Source organism: Trichechus manatus, unplaced genomic scaffold (assembly GCF_000243295.1).
Source record: "Trichechus manatus latirostris isolate Lorelei unplaced genomic scaffold, TriManLat1.0 scaffold00024, whole genome shotgun sequence".
Classification (NCBI taxonomy): domain Eukaryota; kingdom Metazoa; phylum Chordata; class Mammalia; order Sirenia; family Trichechidae; genus Trichechus; species Trichechus manatus.
The window spans coordinates 17,850,532-17,866,611 of NW_004443960.1; the positions used below are offsets into that span (position 1 = coordinate 17,850,532).

Sequence of the window (16,080 nt, forward strand, 5' to 3'; positions counted from 1 at the left end):
AGCCATGGTGTTTTCAATCGCCTCATATGCATGTGAAAGCTAGATGATGAATAAGAAAGACCGAGGAAGAACTGACACCTTTGAATTGTGGTGTTGGAGAAGAACATTGAATATACCACGGACTGACAAAAAAACGAACACATCTGTCTTGGAAGAAGTACAAGCAGAATGCTCCTTAGAAGCGAGACTACGTCTCACATGCTTTGGACATGTTATCAGGAGGGACCAGTCCCTGGAGAAGGACATCACGCTTGGTGAAGTAGAGGGTCATTGAAAAAGAGGACCCTCAACGAGATGGACTGACACCGTGGCCATAGCAATGGACTTAAGCATAACAACAATCCTGAGGATGGGGCAGGACCGGACTGTGTTTCGTTCTGTTGTACGTAGGGTCGCTATGAGCCGGAATTGACTTGACGGCATCTAACAACAACAATTTAAAGTTTAAGGGGTTTCTGGGTGGTACAAATGTTTAAGTGTTCCACTACTAGCCAAAAGGTTGGCAGTGGGAACTCGCCCAGAGATTTACAGTTGAGGGAGTACATTCACTTCCCTAAATTGCTCAAAGTAAATTTAAAAGTTTTCCAGTGACTGAATCGAGTATCAGGTTTTAATTATAAATTAACTGAAATGAAACAAAACTAAAAATTCAGTTTCTGAGTGGCAGTAGCCACATGCTAAGAGCTTAGTCGCCACATGTGGCTAACAGCTGCCATTTTGGACAGCGCAGGCTATCCAACAACTCCAGATAACAAACCAGCTTCCCTGCTGTAAACAGAAGCTAACCTTAAAAGTAAATCCAATGAAAACACAAGAGTGACATTAAATTCTCGCTGCTGAGCCCAAGGCCTGCTCTGTCTACTAAAAAGGGAAATCTAGCGCATATTACCAGGTGCCATCAAATTGGCTCCAACTCATAGTGACGCCAAGTGCGTCAGACGAGAACTGTGCTTCATAGGGTTTTCAAATGGTTGATTTTTTGGAAGCAGATTGCCAGGTCTTTCTTCCATGGAGCCACTGGGTGGTCAAGTGCAAACCATTTGTGCTGTCAGGGCTGCCTTTAAAGACCGATAGTAATGTGATTTCGTAAAAACGACACAAAAGAAGAGTTGGGAAAACTGTTCTAGTTAAGACTCTCCCAGTTCTAGCTCTGTGACTCTGAGTAAGGCGTCGGTTTCCTCATTCTGTAAAATGGGAGTATCGGAATCATAAGCACTGTGCCCAGTGCTCCATTAATTGTCTCATTTAGTCCGCACCATAAACCCTGTGAGGAAGTCACGTTATACCCATTCCAGTTAAGGACATTGAGGCTCAGGAAGGGTGAAGCAACTTGCCAGACACCCACCAACAAGAAGTCACGAAGCAGGCATTTGAATCTAGATCTGTGAGACCACGGACCCCACATCCGTACCCACCATACTGGCAGGTTCTAAGGACCCTTTCTGATCCAAGACATGGTGGATTTGTGTTCCAAGACACTGTCAACATGCAATCTGTGGTATTTCTTGGAGCTGTTGCTTCCAGTTTATGCCAAATTCCTGGTTTCGTGAGTCGGCTGCTTTTCCTGTTTAACCATATACTTCTTCGTGTCTCCATCTCTGTTATTTCTTGCTCCTCCATCTAGCTTCTTGTTTTTAGTCTCTACCCACTGTGAACCCCTGGAATTTCTTGGTGTTTCTTATAGTTTCACCCAGCCTAGAGTTTGTGAATTGGCAGCTTGGTGGGCTGTATCAAGGCGGCAGACATGTTTGGTTTGGCTCAGACAGTGCTAGCTTGCGTGGTGTTTTTAAAATTTTAGAACTAGTTGCCAGCGTTGAAACATTGGGGCAGTTCCTATAAAAAATGTGGATTTCTAGAACTTTTTAAAAGATTTGGCAACACTGGACCATTGGATGGACAGCTGAGTAGCGGCTATAATTTGGAGCTCCCCTGTTCCCCATTTCTCCTTGTTGTCTGTCACCCCTCCCAGCTCTTGACCCAGCTGTCACCTGTCATTGTATGCATGCTACTGTCTTTTTATGACAAAGCTGAGTACCAGCACTGAATACTGCTCTGTCATTTTCTAGCTGGGTGACCTTGGCTAAGTGTCTCAGCATCCTCATCTGAAAATACATACCTCAAAGGGTCGTTGTGAGAATTCGATGAGTTAATTGATGTAAAGTGCTTTGAAAAGTCCCTAGGACATAGCAAGCGCTGCATATGTGTTGGTTATTATTACGAAGAAAGTCCTATGTTTTCTGTACCCACGTGTCTATCATGAAGGGAAAAGGAGAGAGACTAAGAAGGCCACATGTTTTCAAAAAACAACAGGGGGCATGATTCTTTGGGTAAGTGAAGCATTTCCTAAACCTGGACCACTGTATCCACTTACGTTATCTGACTGCCTCTTGCAGGCATTTGAATTCATGATACCTGACCCCCGGCATTTCCTGGTGTCCTACCAGCATCACCTACGTTTCATACTCACACGGAGGTTCAGTGGCACGACCTACATTCACCTTTCTTCCCCTTTCTGTTCACGATCTCAGCCACAATACTCAGGACAACCTCGCTGCCGATGTTTGTCAGTCCCAGTTCACCAGCTTTATCTACAGACCATTTCATGTTCTGGACTGCTATTATTTCTGAAGGTTTTACGGAACCATGGCAACTTTTTGAGGGGGACACAGTCCCTTGGCTTGTGATGGAATTGATTGCTGAATCCATTGGATCATTCTCTCCTAGTTTGACAGGGCACGGAGTTCCATTTCTGGTGGGTACACTTTGAGAGGAATTGTGCATTTAGGGAAAAGCCCTAGGTGTAAAGTGGAGTGCGGGTCCAGTGGATTCACAAGGTGGAGAGCTGAACATGGTGACATGTTAGACAATATAAGCAACGAGAGTGACTGCTTACTGAGCTCCTACCACCTACCAGCTACCATGAGAAGCCTGGCACGCTTTCTTTCTAATCGCCACAGCAACAACGCAAGGCACAGAAGGTTAATAACAATTATTGATCTCTTACTCTATGTGAGAGCAAACGCATGCCAAGAACGGTGCTAAGCATTTTACAATATCATTTAATTCTCAAAACAACGTTATGAGACAACCTTAGGTATTATTATTATCCCATTCTCGGGGTTGAGGAGGCTGAGGCGCAGAGAGGGTGAACAATTTGCCCAAGGTCACAAATTAGCAAGTAGCAGAGCCAGGATTCAGACCCAAGCAGTCTGACATCAGGGACCACATGCTCAGCTGCTCAGCTCTACTGCCCACTTCCTTGCAGGGGAGAAAACTGGGGTTCACAGAGGTGAAGTATCACATCCAAGATCACACAGTAAACAAGGGCAAGATAGAGGATTCCAATCCATGTCTGCTCAGTTCCAAGGAAATGTATTTCACAGTCAGCCTCACAAAGCAGAACTTGACACATAGGGTCATTACTGAATCTGCACAGGGGCAAGGACTACCAAGCTGCTGTCCTGGGCACCAGTCCACGGCCCACCTAGGCAGCCTCCAGCATAGCTGCATCACTGGTCTGTGCTTGCTTCTCATCTGTATTCACTCCTCCAACTCAAGCTACACAAGCAGAACCCTGCTCTCCTGGGCCTTTGGCAGACCCCATCAAGGGTGACTTGTCCAAGGTCACACAGTGAGTTATTGCTAGAGCCAAGCCTGGAATCCAGTACTCCTGGTGCAATGCTCTTTCCCCCGCTGTTATAAAAGGGCTCCGAATGTCTAATGAGAAGGATCCCTGGCAGCGCAGTGGTTGAGTGCTTGGCTTCTAGCCAAAAGGTCGGCAGTTTGAACCTACCAGCTGCTCCACAGCCTTGGAAGCCCTATGGAGTAGTGCTACTCAGTCCTATTGGGTCACTATGAGTAGGAATCAACCTGACATCAATGAATGTTTTCGTTTTAATGTCTAATGAAAGAAGCTCTGGTGGCACAAACGGTTTACACTCATCTGCTAACCTAAAGGTTGCAGTTCGAACCCACCCAGTGGTCTTGTGTGGAAGAAAGTCCTGGCTATCTGTGTCGGTAAAGACGGCAGCCAATAAAACTTTACAGAGCAGTTCTGCTTTGTAACACATAGGGTAACCATGTGTCGCAACAGACTCCATGGAAACTTTTTTTTTCTTTAATGTTGAATGTACCTAAGTATGGGCCAAACGTGTTACAGAGGTGAAGAAAGTGGTCCATGTAGGGATTGCTTTGAATTGGAGTGCACATGCGCTTTTGAAAGGGGTAGACATTAAACAAATTTATGGTAAAATATGCATTGGGATACTATGCAGCTGTATAAAAGAAAGAAAAAGCTTCAGATATACTGTTATGGATGATTAATGTGAAAAAGGGCAAGATAGAGCATAATGTATATAATATGCTCATTTTGTGGATGGGAAAAAAAGGGAACGCTGAAATACTCTATTCACATTTACTCTATTTATTTACACTAAAAAACCCTGAAATAGAACATAAGAAACTAAGACACTAATAACTGGTGACCTGTGTGGTCTGGGGGTGACGGTGGTGGATTTGGTGAACAGGGGCAAGGATGGGAGGGAGACATTTCAGGTGTGCCTTTTAATGCTTTTTGGTTTTTGAACTATATGAATGTTGTTACCTATTTCACACATTAAAAAAAGCAGCTATTCCTCAGCTCTGGCCAATTGATACTTTCTGAGAATGTGAGCCCATAGTTGTCAGATTTTCTGATTTTTCAAAGGAATTTGGAAATCTATTTTTTTAATTCCCAATTTTTAATTGCAAATGGTTCATTGATAGTAGATAGAACTACAATAGGTTTTTTAATATTAACTATGTATCCTGCAGCCATGCCAAACTTACTTATTAGTTCTGGGAACTTTTATTGAGAGACTTTGAGGTTTTCTATGAAGGCAGTTCTGTCATCTGGACTAGAGATAATTTAATTTCTTCCTTTCTGAACACTTTTTCTTTTTCTTGCCTTATTGAATTGGCTAGGACTTCCAGTACCATACTGAATAGGAGTGGTGAGAGCAGACATCCTTGCCTTACCCCAGATCTTAGGGGGAAGGCATTCAGTCTGTTATCATTAAGTATGATGTTAGCTGTAGGTTGTTTATAGGTTAAAGAAGTTCTCTTCTGTCCTTCGTTTGCTGAGTTTTTATAATGAATGGATGTGGGAGTCTGTCAAATGCTTTTTCTGTGTCTATTGAGATGATGGTATGATTTTTTTCTTTAGTCAGTTGAAATGGTGAATTCTACTGAATAATTTCCAAATGCTGAACCAGCTTTGCATTCCTGGGATAAACTCCATTTGGTCTTGATGTATTATTCTTTTTGTATATGGCTGGATTAGATTTGTTAACATTTTATGGAGGGTTTTCCCATTTATGTTCATGAGGAACATGGGTTTATAGTTTTCTTGTGATGTCTTTCTCTGGCTTTGACATTAGGGCAAAGCCAGTTTCTGTCACAGCTAACGTCGCCAGGAGTTGGAGCCGACTTGACGACAGCTAACCAAAACAACAACCAAGTGTCATAACACAAGTTGGGAATTTTCCCTTAATTTTCTAAGTTTTTAAACGATGAAAAAGTAACTTACAGAGTGCTTACTGTGTGCCAGGCACTGTTTTCAGTGCTTAACCCATTAATCCTCACAGTAACCCTATGAAGTATATGCTGTTATTATCATCACCCTCTTTGCAGATGGGGAAACTAAGGCACAGAGAGGTAAAGTCACTTGCCTAAGTTCACACAGCTGGTAAGCAGCAAGCCCCAGAGGTCCAGCTCCAGAGTCTGGACTCTTAACCCACTGACTACATTTTCTCTAGTTAAAGATGCCATACAGGTAACGAAAACACAGCTGCAGGACTCAATCCAGCTTGTGGGTCACCAGGTTCCCACCTCTGTTTAACAACGCCAATAACCGCCATGTGCCAAAGCACTTGCTACCTGCCAGGCTACAGGCTCATCATCCCCCTTCCTCTTGTACCAACCCTCCAAGGAGGCGGGTATTGCCCTCCTCATTTGACCGTTGTGCAAGTTCCCCGCTAGGGGCAGGTAGATTCAGGGTATCATCTCCCTCCTCACCTTGTCTCCCTTAACGTCCATGGTGCGTTTGAGAAGGTAGCATTTAAAGCATATCCTTCAAATCTCAGTGCAATTTCATGCTGCCCCTTGGTTCCCAGGAGGGCTCCCGTCCTCCCTCCCATTCTCCTCCTCTGGGCTTTCCAGCTCATCCTAGTCTCCTTCACTGCCTCCTGCTTTGCACAGCCTCTTCCCAGCTGGCCCAATCAGTGTCCCCAAAACTGTCTTGTGGGCTCCGCTGGCTTATTTTTTGCATTTTGAGAAGTTAGAAACATCTTGCTTCCTTAAAAAGGAGGAGGAGAGAGGAAAAGAGACGGAGTTTTAGGAACAGCTCAGGAGTCCTGGTGACACCGGGGTTAAAGGGCTCGAGGGGCAGATTACCCAATAGGCAAGGAAAGCACGGTGCTTATCTTGCTTACCAGATCATCTGTAGTGAACAATTTTACATTTTTTCACCGCATCTAAGATTCTGCTTCTAGGTTAACACTGGTATTTGTCTCTCTCCCAACCCCACAGCACCTTCCTACAGAATCAAAGCCTCTTTTCAAAGTTACAAACCCTGACAGGGATGGATTACCCAGTAAGCAGGTAAGCACGGGCTTATTTTTGCTTACTTACTAATCTGTAGCCACCAAGTAAATTAGTAAGTAAGTGCAAGTAAGCCTGTGCTTACTTGCTTACTGGGTAATCCGCCCCTGAGCGCTTAGTTGCTAACTGAAAGGTCGGCAGTTCGAACCCTCCAGCCACCCCGGGGGAGAAAGATGTGGCAGTCTGCTTCTGTAAAGATTATAGCCTTGGAAACCTTACGGGGTAGTTCTACTCTGTCCTATATGGTCGCTATGAGTCAGAATCGACTTGATGGCAACATGCTTGGTTTGGTTTCTCCAGGGATACCAGTTTCCTCCATAGAGCACACAGCATGAAGAACTGAGCTTAAATGAACTCCCTGGCAGGAATGAAGGCAGCATGATGCAATGCAGAGAGCAGAGTTTGCGTGCTGCATTGGCTGTGTGACCGTAGACAAGATGCTCCACTTCTCTGAATATCAGTTTGTTCATCTGTAAAATGGGGTCAGGGATATGCACAGGTCACAGGGGTTTGATGAAGGCTAAGTACAATGATACAGGTGAAAATATTTGGTGTAGAGAAAGCACGGAGTAGTAAGTGCTTACCTCGTGCTAGGACTGTGCTAAGCCATTTTTACATTGGTTATCTTATTTAATATGCACTACCCTCCGTGATTTGATATCAAGGACACAATACATGAAGAAAGCAAGAGGTCATTAAAAAGACGAGAAACAAAGAAAAGACCAAAATGGATGTCAGAAGAGACTCTGAAATTTGCTGTTGAATGTCAAGTAGCTAAAGTGAAAGGAAAATGATGAAGTAAAAGAGTTGAGCAGAAGATTTCAAAGGGCAGCTCGAGAAGACAAAGTAAAGTATTATAATGGCATGTGCAAAGACCTGGAGATGGAAAATCAAAAGGGAAGAACATGCTCAGATTTCTCAACCTGAAAGAACTGAAGAAAAAAATTCAAGCCTCAAGTTGCAATATTAAAGGATTCTATGGGGAAAATATTAAATGACGCAGGAAGCATCAAAAAAAGATGGAAGGAATATACAGAGTCACTATACCAAAAAGAATTGGTCGATGTTCCACCATTTCAGGAGGTACCATATGAGCAGGAAACAGTGGTACTGAAGGAAGAAGTCCAAGCTGCACTGAAGGCATTGGCGAAAAACAAGGCTTCAGGAATTGACGGAATATCAATTGAGATGTTTCAACAAACGGATGCAGCGCTGGAAGTGCTCACTTGTCTATGCCAAGAAATCTGGAAGACAGCTACCTGGCCAACCGACTGGAAGAGATCTATATTTATGCCTATTCCCAAGAAAGGTGGTACCACCGAATGCAGAAATTATCAAACAATATCATTAATATCACATACAAGTAAAATTTTGCTGAAGATCATTCAAAAGCAGCTGTAGCGGTATATCAACAGAGAACTGACAGAAATTCAAGCTGGATTCAGAAGAGCACGTGGAACCAGGGATATCATTGCTGATGCCAGATGGATCCTGGCTAAAAGCAGAGAATACCAGAAAGATGTTAACCTGTGTTTTGTTGACTATGAAAAGGCATTCGACTGTGTGGTTCATAACAAATTATGGATAACACTGAGAAGAATGGGAATTCCAGAACACTTAATTGTGCTCATGCAGAACCTGTACATAGATCAAGAGGCAGTTGTTCGAACAGAACAAGTGGACACTGAGTGGTTTAAAGTTAGGAAACGTGTGTTAGAGTTGTATCCTTTCACCACACCTACTCTATCTGTATGCTGAGCAAATAATCCGAGAAGCTGGACTACATGAAGAAGAATGGGACATCAGGATTGGAGTAAGACTCATTAACAACCTGCATTATGCAGATGACACAGCCTTGCTTGCTTAAAAGTGAAGAGGACTTGAAGCACTTACTGATAAAGATCAAAGATCACAGCCTTCAGTATGGATTACCCCTCACTATATAGTGAAAATAAAAATCCTCACAACTGGACCAATAGGCAACATTATGGTAAATGGGGAAAAGATTGAAGTGGTCAAGGATTTCATTTTACTTGGATCCACAATCAACACCCATGGAAACAGCAATCAAGAAATCAAAAGATGCATTGCATTGGGTAAATCTGCTGCAAAAGACCTCTTTAAAGGGTTGAAAAGCAAAGATGTCACCTTGAAGACTAAGGTGCGCCTGACCCAAGCCACGGTGTTTTCAATCACCTCATGTGCATGTGAAAGCTGAATGATGAATGTGAAGGAAGACCGAAGCAGAATTGCCACCTTTGAATTGTGGTGTCGGAGAAGAATATTGAATATACCATGGACTGCCAAAAGAACGAACAAATCTGTCTTGGAAGAAGTACAACCAGAATGCTCCTTAGAAGCAAGGATCGTATTATCAGGAGGGACCAGTCCCTGAAGAAGGATATCATGCTTGGTAAAGTAGAGGGTCAGCGAAAAAGAGGAAGACCCTAAATGAGATGGACTGACACAGTGGCTGCAATAATGGGCTTAAGCATAACGATTGTGAGGATGGCGCAGGACCAGGTGGTGTTTTGTTCTGTTGTACATCGGGTCGCTATGAGTTGGAACCGACTCGATGGCACCTAACAACAACAACCCTCTGTGATTAGGGGGTGTATGGTTAAGATTGTGTGTCAACTTGGCCAGGCCATGAGTCTCAGTGGTTTGGCAGTTGTGATATAGTTTGGCAGCTATGTCACGATGTAATCACTTCCATGATGAGATCTGCTATGAGCAGCCAATCAGTGGAAAGGGAGTTTCCTTGGGGGTGTGGCCTGCATCCAATATACGTGGACTTTCTGGCAAAGCTTGCAGGCCTTTGCTCGCTCTAGATTCTGCATCTGACTTCTGATTCTTGGGACTCGAGCTAGTAGCTTATCTGCTGATCTTAGGTCATTGGCCTCCACAGCCTGTAAGCTAGAGGTCTGCAGCTACGTGAGTCAGGAGAAGCCTCCAGTCTGACCTATAGACTGGGGACTTTGCAGCCTATACAACCACATGAGCCATTTCCTTGATATAAATCTCTCTCTCTATATATATACATGCTTCACTGGGTTTGCTTCTCTGAAGAATCTAGCTTAAGAGAGTGGGTATTGGTGGTTCAGTGGCAGAATTCTCGCCTTGCATATGAGATACCCAGGTTTGAATCCCGGCCAATGCACCTCATGTGCAGCCACTACCCATCTGTCAGTGGAGGCTTGCATATGATGCAGAACAGGTCTCAGCAGATCTTCCAACTAAGGTGGACTAGGAAGAAAGGCCTGGTGAAAATTAGCCAACAAAAACCCTCTCGATCACAACAGTCTAATCCACAACTGATTATGGGGATGGCACAGGACCGGGCGGCATTTTGTTCCATTGTGCACAGGCTCACCATGAGTCTGGGCCAGACTGATGGCAGCTAATAACAACCACAGCCCTCTGTGAGGCTGGTACTCCCATTTTACAGATGGGGAAAATTGTGGTACAGAGAGGTTAAGCACTCTTTAAGCAGCAGAGCTCTACCCGTACTTCACAGTAGAATACCCTGGATCCCATAAGCAGACCAGTTAAATCGGAGGCAGGGACAATTCCTGGAGTCGGAGGACGGGACTCTCAGCCTTTCCCAAGCCCTTCCTGCCAACCTAGAGCCTGAAGGTGGTCAGAAGGATGCACGGCTTTACACTAGGTACCGGTTCCCCGTTCCAAACGCTCAGCCGCTCCCCATCCATCCCTTAGTTCCCATCCACATCTCCGACCGCCACTGTGAGAATTTGGAAAACTTTGGGTGAGTCCACTGCCGGGAACAGTGATTCAATTAAATTCTCAGTTTTCAACAATATTATGAAGTCCTGCGGTCTGTTACTTCACACCCAGCATAGCTGCGCCTCCCAGTCAGCGGCAGGGTAATGAGGGCTTGCTAATTGCTGGTGCTGGGAGGCAGGGCAGGGAAGACTGAGTGCAGCTAGAGGAGAACGTGCTGAGCTACGTGCTTTTCTTGGCCGGCTGCGCCTTGCAGTCCCCTCTCTGGCTCACTGGTGGGCCTGAGCAGCATCCCCCCTCCACTCAAAACCCAATCAGCTTCGCGAGAAGCAGAACGGCAGCACCACAGCTGTGACCGGTGAGTGGTGTCCCAGACAACGAGCTGAGCGCCAGCTTGCACCATCATCTCCATCAGCACATTCTCACCACAATTCCAGGGGATAGCTATTTGTTTAGTGCCATTTTACAGATGTGAAAACCGAGGCACGGAGCCACGAGAGGCCCACGTACTAACCCAGGCAGAGACTGGATTAACACCCGGCTCTGCCTCATTCTAGAGCCCGCACGCTAAACCACCAGGACAGACTTGCCTTCCCTATGGTTTTAAGGGAATGACCACAGGATTTCACCTTTGCACCAACCTTGTAAGCTGTCCACAAAATGGTTATCAGCCCATGACTTTGTACCAGCCCGGCCTCCCCAGTCATTCTTTTCTAGGATTCTTGGTGCTTCTGCTTGTGGGCTCCTTGAATTCAAGGACTGGGCCTTAGGGGTCTTTGGGTCCCTTTGGCACTGCCCTAGCACTTGGAACACAGCTTAAAAAAAAAAAACAACCCCGCTGCTGTTGAGTCAATTACAACTTACGGTGATCCCATGTGCTTCAGAATAGAACTGCGCTCCATAGGGTTTTCAGTGGCTGTGACCTTTCAGAAGTAGACCGCCAGGACTTGGGTGCATTTGAACTGCTAACCTTCTGGTACATGTGTTGATGTTGTGTGTAATCGAGTCAACTGCTACTCATAGCAACCTTATAGGACAGAGTAGAACTGTCCCATAGGGTTTCCTAGGCTGTAATCTTTTACAGGGGCAGATCACCAGGTCTTTTCTCCCAGTAAAGTGGAGTGGCTGGTGGGTTTGAACCACCAACCTGTTGGTTAGCAACTGAGCTCTTAACCATTGTGCCACCAGGGCTCCTTAGTCTAATGTAAACTGTTTGTGTCACCTAGGGAGCTTGGAACACGGTAGGTGGCGATAATGATTAGTTGACTAAATGAACACATCATACTCCTTCAGAGTTCCAACCCCAGCCCTCACTCTGCCATTTGTGATGGCTTCATGGTCTGATTCAGTGCTTACATCAATGCCAACTCTTCATTCCTTCCTGATCTTTGGTTTCTTTTAAGTCCCTAGTCCAGGCTCAACCTCGAAGAGCTTGTGCCTAGCACAGTGCCTGGTATACAGTAGGTGCCAATGATGTGGATCAGGGAGGCTCTAGCTGGCACAGGAGTTAGACTGTGAAGGTCTGGAGAATCTTCACTTCCACCCTGAGGTCTTTGAAGGTCTGAGCTCTCCCTCAGTCTCCTCCATCCTCATGTTCCTGCTGTGGACCTTGGAAGGCCAGCCGCCCCCTGGGGGAGTGCCTACATCCTCAGCAGAGATGGAGAGGAGAGTGGGAGGTGGTCATATGCATTCTGATCTGAGGGTTACAGGGGAAAGGGGATCTGTCATTTCCCTGATTCAGTAACCTTTTCAAAATTCACTCCTCAAAAGAGAGCTCTGGAAAGCGGCAAGAAGGGGAGATGGGGAGGCATGTGCAAACTGAACTGAAATCAATCCAGCTTGAGGTAATTACAGGCCACGTGCCGCTGCCCCGGCAGGGCGAATCAGAGCTGAGCTTCTCTCCCAGGGCAGCCAGAGTGATTAGTTAGTAATAAAAGCCTCATCACTCGCTGGGGGAGAGGTTCACACGTTAGTAAACTTCTGCTTTCTCATGCCTGCCAAACTAGGGGGGAAGAGGTGGGGTGGCATTATTTAAACAACCTCATCAGGGGCTCTGGCTACCAAGCTGAATGGCTTGGAAAGGAAATTTCAGCAAGGCTCCCAGAAACCCAGCTCTTGAGGGCCCAGGGTCCCGGGATGCTAAGGTTCTCAGACTAGGAGATGAGACTCTGTGATTCTAGGCTGTCCCTCTCTTCCCTTTGCCTGCAAGTGCCAAGGATGGGCTGATCTGAGGGCTGGGGAAAGATCTTTCAGAATCCTTCTGCCACGGGGAGAGCTCAGTGCCTCTCTGGAACAAGCATTGAAAGGGGCCATCTAAAGCTGGAGCCCCAGGGAAAACCTTCCCATTGTCTGTCTGTCTTACACGCGCACGTGCGCGCGCGCACACACACACACACACACACATATACACACACAGCTCTCTTCAGGAATTCAGTCTGAGTCTCAGCCACACTTTGGAGAGGGCATGAAGATGTGAGACTGTTAGATGCCTGAAGCACCGGCCAGCCACCCAGGAGTGGTGGGCAGGGGGCAAAGCCAAGGGTAAGGGATGTCCTCAAGGAGACTGTGACCCCTTGAAGTGCGGCCTCGGCAGTCCGCCTGTGTGTCTGCACCCTCACCCTGGCCAGAGTCACCCTTCCTGACTCCCTGCCAGCGGCCTCCAGCCCCTTCCTTGCTCTGGGAGGTTAGCAGGGGCGTATGGCTTGCTCCATCCCAGCGCCTTCCGAACAAGAGAGTGTCCAACATCGGGGGCTCAGCTTCGTTTAGGATCCCGCAGGGACACACAGCAAGGCAGGGTCGGCTGGGGCAGAGGGTCAGAAGTGGGGGCGACCTGATAAGTGCAGACTCTACAAGCCTTCTTCCCAGAACGTGCAGTCAAGTCACATACACAGCCCTCACTGGATCCCCTCGCAGACGCCAACCCCTTAGGAATCGCAGGAATACACACCAGCACACTCAAATCCAAGCGCACACTCACACCAAGCCCATCGTCTGCCGCGCACACTCACCACACACATACGCGCGCGCGCGCACACACACACACACACACACACACACACACACACACACGCACACACGCGCCTAGTCCCCGCCAGCCCACAGCAACTTCTTTCCCCACGGGCCGGAAATCTCCGCAATAGCCCTTAAGGCTTAAACTTTTTCCTCGGGGGCGCAGGGCGAGGGTCGCCCGGCATTCTGGGTTCCTGGCTTCACTCCCTCTCCCGCACGCTCCTTACCTGGTAAACCGAGGCACAGCAAGAGGCTATAGTACACCACGGGCACGAAGCCCAAGCCGCAGGACGATCCGGGGGACCAGGACACGGAGCTGTTGGTGACAAGGTGGGCGTGCGTGTGCTCCATGAGCGCCCCCCGTCTCCCAGCCCCGGCCTGCCAGCCTGCTTGGACGCTGGTTCGGTGGCGGCGGCGGCGGCGGCAGCTGGAGCCGCAGCGCCTCTCTCCCAGCAGGACTTATTCCCACCCTTGCCCGGGGCCCCTCTGCGCCCTCGGCACCTGCCGGCCGGGAGTCCCGCTCAGCCCTCCCGCAGCGCGCAGCGCTCAGGGCGCAAGGACTCGGGAGGGGCTCCCGGAGCGGGTTCGGCACCTCCCACCCCAGCCCCGCTCAGCTCCAGCCTCGGAGCCGGGTCTGGGACGCCGTCCCCGCAGCCAATCAGAGACGGCCCGGACGCGGGGAGCGGAGAGAAGGCGGCTGGGGGAGGGGGTCCCAGCTGCCGCTCTTGACTCCAGTTTCAGGAGAGAAGATGGAGTTAGACCCGGGAGCCCCGCAGGAAGACTGTGTGGAGGACAGGCTAGCCCATCTCCATCGTTCGCAGGAGGGGCGTGGTGTGGGTGGGACCTGCTTCGCCCGCAGCCGCTCCTTACTCCGTCTGCGTCTCCTCAGTTTGCCTCTCTCCACTCTCCTCCCCGCTACCTCTCTTTCCGCTCGCCACTGCTCCTAGGCCGTCTCCAAACCCGGGATTCTACACCCGGGGCGGGGGGTGGGGGGAGGGTGGAGAAGCAAGGGTGGTGAAGGGTTGCCAGTGTCCCTGGACCAAAGGAAGGGTGCGTGCTATGTGTGCGCGCGTGTGTTGACTCTGGGAAGCCCAGAGGTGGACTCTTCCTGAACTGGAAAGCATTTGAAGGGGATGCAGGCCAGTTGAGAAGCCCAGGATTCGGAGCCGTTCTGTCAGGAAGAAGAATGTTGTAGCCGCTCAGACACACGCTTACTCCTGCGCACACAGACGTACACAGTGCCCAGTCGTGCGGGCGCACTCACACACTCACTTGGCAGGCGGATCCCCCTCATCTCACACCCAGACACCTGGGCACAAGCAGGGGTCTTCGCCAAAGGGCACAAATACCACACTCACATATACAAGCTGCACACACGGTGGGACTCATCTAGGGCACAGCTAGAGTGTTTGAAGGTGTGTGAATGAAAGACAAAGTCGGGGGGGGGGGGGGTCCAGGCAACCTTGGAGAGTTGAGGTAAATGGGCACCACCCTTCTCCTCTGGGTGGGCAGGTGGAGAGTTCCCAGCGCATCTTTTCTTGAGGTTCCATCAGAACGGGAAAGGGAGAGCCGTTCATCTGCAGCTCAAGACAATGCGTGAGAGAGAGTCAAACTTTCTGCAGAGATAGAGTGGGAAAGACCCAGGAGCGGCTGTCGCTGTCGCCATGCTGGAGCCTGTCATGGGCTTGGGGAAACCAAAGACTTCCCTCTGCTCCCTGGCAGCATCCACCCCACAAAACATCCATTCCTGGGAAGAAGGGACAGGCTGGGCTTTCCCCAGAAGAAGGGGACCCTGCCCCTGGCTGGGTGTGTGTCCAGCCCCCCTCATTGTTAGCAGCTTCCCATGGAGAGCAGGCTCAGAGGTGGGGTTGGGGCATGCTTCTCTCGGGCAGGGTTGCAACTTTAAAGTTCCAGTGCCAGGCAGTCTGCATAGGTGAGGGAGCTGAGGGCCTGGGTGGGAGGGGCTGGTGACTAGGGAGGCACATGCCGCTCTAAAACCAGTTGCCATAAAGTGGGCTCTGATTCATAACTGCCCAGTAGGATTGCTAAGGAGCGGCTGGTGGGTCGGAACTGCCAACCTTCTGGTTAGCAGCTGAGCTCTTAACCACTGCGCCACCAGGGCTCCATGCCCTTCTAAAAAGGGCAGATTATTACCAAGGGCCACAGAGCCCAGTGAGGCCAAGTGTGACATTTCCAGCAAACTTTCTCCTTCTTTAAATGTGACCACCAAAACCCCAAAGGCCCCACTGTGTGTGACCAGCAAAACACCCTGTCTGGCCCTTGCAGAGGCTCAATAAAGATTTGTTCAAAAAACCTCTGGATTGAGTTTGTCTGCGGGCGGCCAGTCTGAGATGAGAAATTGGGGATGGAGAGGGTGAGTATGTGCAGTTTATTTTTATTGTCTCTGAAATGGTAGCACATTTTAATAGGATTATTTTCCATCTATTCTTTTTTTTATTGTAGTGGAAATATGTGTAACAAAACCCATGCCATCTCAACAATTTCTAATATACAATTCAGTGACATCCATTATATTCTTCAAGTTGTGCAACCATTCTTTTTTTTAATTATACTTTAGATGAAGGTTTACAGAACAAATAGTTTCTCATTAAACAGTTAGTACACATACTGTTTTATGACAATGGTTAACAACCCCACGACATTTCAGCACTGTCCCTTCTCAACCTTGGG

The 16,080-nt window shown here is 48.1% G+C and overlaps 1 protein-coding gene across 1 annotated transcript in view; it reads right to left on the reverse strand.

Moving 5' to 3' along the window:
• GPR139 (G protein-coupled receptor 139) overlaps positions 1-14,001 on the reverse strand; it is a 46,599-nt gene extending 32,598 nt beyond the window's left edge. The window contains exon 1 of the mRNA XM_004373302.1: positions 13,617-14,001. Within this exon, the coding sequence (XP_004373359.1) occupies positions 13,617-13,740 (124 nt within the window). The 5' untranslated portion in view covers positions 13,741-14,001. The remainder of the gene's footprint in view (positions 1-13,616) is intronic.
• Positions 14,002-16,080: the final 2,079 nt, after the last annotated feature.